This window comes from Crocuta crocuta, unplaced genomic scaffold (genome assembly GCF_008692635.1).
Source record: "Crocuta crocuta isolate KB4526 unplaced genomic scaffold, BGI_CrCroc_1.0 scaffold267, whole genome shotgun sequence".
Classification (NCBI taxonomy): domain Eukaryota; kingdom Metazoa; phylum Chordata; class Mammalia; order Carnivora; family Hyaenidae; genus Crocuta; species Crocuta crocuta.
Genome location: NW_027531899.1, coordinates 1,957,009 through 1,960,130, shown reverse-complemented (window position 1 = coordinate 1,960,130; position 3,122 = coordinate 1,957,009). Strand labels below are relative to the sequence as shown.

Below are 3,122 nucleotides of genomic sequence, written 5' to 3'. Positions count from 1 at the left end.
TTTGGCTGGAGGGCTGGAGGCTGCGGTGTGGGCGGTGGCGCGGGAGGAGGCGTGGGTGGTGGCGTGGGCGGCGGCGGTGGCGGCAATTCCTGTGAGCCTCCTGGCCCGGGGCTCACAGGCTTGCCATTGGTGGGCGCCGGGAAGATGAAGATCGGCGGCGCCAGCAGGGCTGGTGCAGGTCTCCGGGGCCCGGGAGCGGGAGCTGGGTGCCTGGGCCCTGGCGGAGGCGGTGGAGAGCCCCAGGGCCCTGAGAGCGTGGCTGCGCGCCGTCGGGGCGCCCCGACACTGCCGCCGGCTCCGTTGAAGCGGAAGTGGCGTTCAGGGCCACCGGGGGGGCTCACCCAGTCAAATTTGGGCTTCGAGCCTGGAAAGGTGGTGTAGGATGGCGGCGGAAGGGCCCTGGCATGGGACACAGGCGCCGAAGGGGGTCCAGAACACCTCTCGCCATCTCCACCGCCTTCTGCTTCCTGAGTCCCCCGAGGGACTCCCGAGGGTCGCGCGGTCCCAGGAGCCAGGGACCCCTGCTTCAGGACTTCGGCGTAAGAGATGGAACCCGAGGCAGCGGAGAAGAGTCCTCCGCCTCCGCAGCCCCCGAGCGAGGCCTTGGCAGCTAAGGAACTCGACGCTGCCGCAGGGGTCAAAGGGGGCCCCGACTTGAAGGTGACTTTACACAGCAGGCTCAGGCCGGACTCGGGGACCGCCGGCCGGGCCATTTCGCCCTCGCCTGCTTGGGGAGGTACCCCTCTACGGACTCCACCGGCCGTCGGGCCCTCGCTGCTGTACCCGACCTTGCTTTCTGTGGGGGTTGTGGCGGGTGTGGCCAGAGCAGGAGTGATTCTGTGGTCCGGGGGCTGCCGGTCGGAAGGTGGCGGTGGTGGCGGCTTCCGCGGCGCCAAGGGCGGCGGAGTAGGGGGTGGGGCCCTCGGAGCAGAGTCTGGGTCTTCTCCAGTTAGTTGCCGGGGCGGCGGGGGCAGCGGACGAAGGTTCGGAGGATCGCCCTGGCCGCGATGGCTCGCCTCCAGCAGACCGCGGATCCGGGGCACCGGAGTGCCCGTGGGTTTTCGCCACTTAGACGGCGCGGGCAGCAGGGTCCCCACAGGGGGCGGGGGTGGTGTGGAGACCGCGGCTGCGGCTGCCTCCTCTGAAAGGGGCGTCACTGGCGAGGGCAGTTCTAAGGGCAGGGGCGAGGGTGAGGCCTGGGGCTCCGGGGATACCTGGGTTCCCGCGGGCGCGGAGCTGCCAGGGAACCAGACGCCCAGCCCGCGAGCCAGGCGCATGGCCGGGGAGGAGGGGGTCACCTCGGGCTCCACCAGGGACGTACGGCGGGAGTCAGAGGAGCGGTCCGAGGCCTGCTCTTTTCGGGAGCCCCCGCCCGCGGACGGCTCCGACTGCACGTTCCCCATTTCTGACGGAGGTCGGGGACTGTGATCAGAAAAACTTCAGCTAATCAGTCCGCCAAAACTGTGGGGACTCCACGAGGCTGACTGTATTTGGTCCTACCCGTCCGCACCAGACCCTCCCCTGTGCGCCAAGATCCGCTCAGGCACTAGTCTCTCACTAGTCTCTCGCTGCATTCCTGTTCTGGGACTCTCACGCTCAAGCCTTCTTCCCCATCGCCCCATCCAGCCGCTGTCAGGCCTTCCCCCCATGGCCCCATTCAGCTGCTGNCATTCCTGTTCTGGGACTCTCACGCTCAAGCCTTCTTCCCCATCGCCCCATCCAGCTGCTATTCGGACACTTAGGCTCCATCTTTTTAGTGTACTAAGATTCGGTCCCGGTGCCCCCACCCCACCCCCACCTCAGCTTGTCCCTCAGGTCACATCCCTACACTTTGATCATGTCCTCGGTCTCCAGGCGCCAAGACACAGGTTTTGCCCGCTTTCCTATCAGTCACTCAGGCCACATCATTGGTGGTGATTGTGCTCAGTAGCCTACAAAGCCTGCCGGGAGTTCAAACTTCTCTCCGGGCCTTCTAACCTGGCTCGGGAGGTCCAGGCCCCGCCCCTGCTCTCCGGTCCCGCCCCCGATTGTGTCTCGGGCCCCATTCTCCCCGCCCCGGTCGGGCCTCGCCTCCGCGGTATTCTTGTATTGTCAACCCTTCAGTCCTCACCTCTAACCCTCCGATCCCTGTCTCTGTGTCGATCATTTGAGTCTCGCCCTCTTCCCAGGCAGCGGCAGATCTTCGGGCCTCACTCCTAAACTTTTCCGTCTCCTGGTCTACTAGCCGGCTTCAACACTCAGACCCCACCCCCTTCCCCAAGCTCCGCCCTGGCCCCGCCTTCGCCCAGAGGTTCCCACTCACCGACTCCTCCAGCCGACCAAAGTTCAGACCGCGGCCCCCTGGGCCCAGGGCAGGGCGGGGAACGGCCGTAGCAGAAAATAACCGAAAAGAACGGGGGGTGAAGCGGGTGATGGCAAGTGCGGACCCCGAGGTCTAGGCCCCGCCCCCGGGCTCGAGGCCCCGCCCTCCCGTGAGCAGCTAGCAAGAGGCCGGCCCCTTACGAACCTGGATCTCCCTTTGAAATATTCCGCTGTCTTCTTCCCCGCCCCCAGGCCTTGTAGCCCTAGGCCCCACCCCTTTAGAACGTTGTCCTTAGCGCCTCCCCTTTATAAACGCTCCGCCCCTCTTCGTTATGCCCTCCCTCGAAGCCCCGCCCGTTACGGACTCCGCTAAGTAGCTCCTCCCTTTAGGCACTCTCGTGTTCCCCGCTCATAAGGCAATTTACTTCTAAACTCCACCCGTTTAGGACCCCCACTGCATCTGTTCCCAAGACCCTCTCCTTCCTCGGGCCTGCCTAGAAGGCCCAACCACCGTGGGCCCGCCCCTTCCATGACGCAAGCGCTTGTCCGCGCCCTCGGCGTCCTCACCGACTCTCCTTCCCAAGGCCCTCCGGCCCCGCCCCCTTGCGAAGTCTCCCTTCTCGCCCCACCCCTTTTCGAACCCTACCAGGTAGTCAGCCCCTCCCATTTAGAACCCAAAGAGAAGACCCTCACCTCTTTAGAACCCTGAGATCAGGCCATGTCCTGGACCCTTCCCCATATCTTCAGGGATCAGTGGCGCGGATGAGTGGGAAAGTGGGGGATCCTCTCTGGATCCTGAGAAAATGGGGGCTGGGGGGCTG

General features: G+C 65.5%; 1 protein-coding gene across 2 annotated transcripts in view; it reads right to left on the bottom strand.

Annotated features, from left to right (window-relative positions):
* GGN (gametogenetin) overlaps window positions 1-2,416 on the bottom strand; it is a 3,863-nt gene extending 1,447 nt beyond the window's left edge. The window contains exons 1-2 of one of the 2 annotated variants that reach the window (XM_077773925.1): window positions 2,303-2,416; window positions 1-1,422 (exon numbers count right to left, since the gene is read on the bottom strand). The exon at window positions 1-1,422 is cut by the window's left edge and continues 387 nt beyond it. In XM_077773925.1, coding sequence (XP_077630051.1) covers window positions 1-1,403 — 1,403 coding nt within the window. In that variant the 5' untranslated portion in view covers window positions 1,404-1,422; window positions 2,303-2,416. Of the gene's footprint in view, window positions 1,423-2,110; window positions 2,265-2,302 lie in introns of those variants that run through there. The other variant, XM_077773926.1, reaches the window with a different exon arrangement.
* Between the last annotated feature and the right edge of the window lie 706 nt (window positions 2,417-3,122).